This window comes from Bison bison, unplaced genomic scaffold (genome assembly GCF_000754665.1).
Source record: "Bison bison bison isolate TAMUID 2011002044 unplaced genomic scaffold, Bison_UMD1.0 scf7180017864485, whole genome shotgun sequence".
In the NCBI taxonomy this organism is placed as follows: domain Eukaryota; kingdom Metazoa; phylum Chordata; class Mammalia; order Artiodactyla; family Bovidae; genus Bison; species Bison bison.
The window spans coordinates 1,061,840-1,064,249 of NW_011495045.1; the positions used below are offsets into that span (position 1 = coordinate 1,061,840).

Below are 2,410 nucleotides of genomic sequence, written 5' to 3' on the forward strand. Positions count from 1 at the left end.
CCCAAAAAAAAAGTTAAGTTTTGTATTTTGTTGTATTAGAAAGTTGAAATAGTCACTCTTTTCTTTCTTTTTTTCTTCTTAATTTTTTTAGATTTATCTTTTAAATGGACTGTAATTGCTTTACAATGTTGTGTTAGTTTCTGCTGTATAGTAACGAGAATCAGCAGTGAGTATATGTGTATTCTAAATAAAGGAGACACAGTGATAATTGCTGTGTAAATGTGATGAATATTTGGGAGAAATTTGGAGTTTTGTTGTAATAGTATTTAAATTACTAACTTTCTAAAAACGGATAGTTTATATGTATATATATATTGTGTTATATGTTAAAGAATTTATATTTGTCTTTGCACAAGAAAATTTTGGTAGTATTTAACTTTGGAAGTCTGATTAGGAGATGCTTTTGTAATTTATAAATTTAATCAATAAAGTGGCAAAGATTTAAGGAAAACTGTAACAAAGAAAATAAAAATAGAAGCAAGTGTACCTGTATGAGAAAGCTTACAAAGAATGCTTTGTTCATATGAATGGATTCAAGCACCCTTAGCATGATCCATGGAAACCGTATTGAAACAAAACAGTTTTGTGTTTGTTCTTGTTCCAGTGTTAATGTTTGTTTACCTGCTTTATTTTTTGCAGGGATGTACATGCAGTCTGTCTCTGGGATGATAAAGGCCCAGCAAAAATTCATCAGGCTTTGAAAGAAGATATTCTTGAGTTTATTAAGCAAGCACAGGCAGTAAGTTTTGTATCTATATATTGTTTAAGACTTTACTCAGTATCATCCTGAAGTAATTTTAAAATATCACATAAACTTTTGACACACTTGCTAGTTAAAATTTTTTAATGAAATGATAGTCATTTATTGTTGTCTCCTCCCACAGTGGCATTTCTTTCAAACGAATATTTAGTTACCTCAATTAAAAGATGCCATAAAGAATTTCATTCTTATACATTCTTAAGAATCCCCCCACCATTATTATTGGCCACACATCAGTCCACATAAATCTTTTCTTTTCTCACAATTAATACCTGTTTTCAGGCTGAAAGTAGTTTTTTTCGATTCTGAATAATTGTCTGACTGTATAATTCTTGGACTGTCCTTTGCATTGCTCCTGATGAGCTGAAATTCAGTACTCTTGGGTTGGTACTGTGTACACATGTTTAATATTAAAATGAAGGCAGAGCTCATTTAGGTATTTGTTTGTTTTGTCTTTACTGACACTTTTTGTCTTTTGGGAAAAATTAATGCAGAGGTAAAGTGTTATTTCAGATCCACTCTGGCATCACTGATGCATTGTTTATCACTTTGAAGAAGGCCTAAGAACATAAGGTTAATTTCCTTTCTATAAAATAAAGTTTGAAAAATAGAGTTAGAATTTCTTATTCTTTATTTGAATTTTTGCATCATTATCTTGTACAACATTAGTAAAAGTCTGTTAGAAATTTTGTTGAATATTAATGTGTTAGCAGTTGGAAATTAAAAATGAATATATGACTTGAAGGAAGATACTGAAATTGAATATATGATTGGTATATATTTAATTCTGATGACATAAGGATGATGTCACATTGGATATTACTTACAAAATGAAATGTCTTGTTCTTGATACCATTAATTCTGCCATGTTGATCAGTGATTTTTTAAAAATTAGAGTTTTATAAGAAAATTATAAAATTATAAGAAAATTATCTTTTAATGAAAATAAATCATCTCGTTTGCTTAGAAAAATTAAATCTTTCAAATCACAATTTAATCAAAACATACATTTTTCTAGAACTGTTTAAGGAAAAATGGTTTCTTCTTGCATTGGAAAGCATATCAGCTTACCTGTTAATGACTTTTGATGAAGATAAATCATGTTTATTTCAAATCAATAGAGTATTATTCTTTAGTTTCTGGAAATGGGCTCAGAAGGAATCATCTTAGAAATATTTAGAAATATATTCCATACTAGAAAACAAAATATATTAAGTGTTCCACTGTAACTTGATCCGAAACAGTTTGGAATGTAGGCCTTAGCAAGAACTTGAAGCTAGGATTTAGCGCCAGTAATTCAGAGCTGTTAAATTTCAGGACCAGCAGTGCCAAACATAAGTATATAATTTTAAAACATTTTCAAAACTTTTAAGAAGATACAGCTTTGTGAGTTTAGTAAACTCAATTACTAGACTAATTGAGCTTATCTTGTTGCTGCTGCTGCTAAGTCACTTCAGTCATGTCCAACTCTGTGCGACCCCATAGACGGCAGCCCACCAGGCTCCCCCATCCCTGGGATTCTCCAAGCAAGAATACTGGAGTGGGTTGCCGTTTCCTTCTCCAATGCATGAAAGTGAAAAGTGAAAGTGAAGTCACTCAGTCGTGTCCGACTCTTCAGGACCCCATGGACTGCAGCCTACCAGGCTTCTC

The 2,410-nt window shown here is 31.3% G+C and overlaps 1 protein-coding gene across 3 annotated transcripts in view; it reads left to right on the forward strand.

Moving 5' to 3' along the window:
* CUL5 (cullin 5) overlaps nt 1–2,410 on the forward strand; it is a 130,241-nt gene that overhangs the window by 53,708 nt on the left and 74,123 nt on the right. For all 3 annotated transcript variants that reach the window (XM_010862833.1, XM_010862831.1, XM_010862830.1), the window contains one exon: nt 640–739. In XM_010862833.1, the coding sequence (XP_010861135.1) occupies nt 640–739 (100 nt within the window). The remainder of the gene's footprint in view (nt 1–639; nt 740–2,410) is intronic.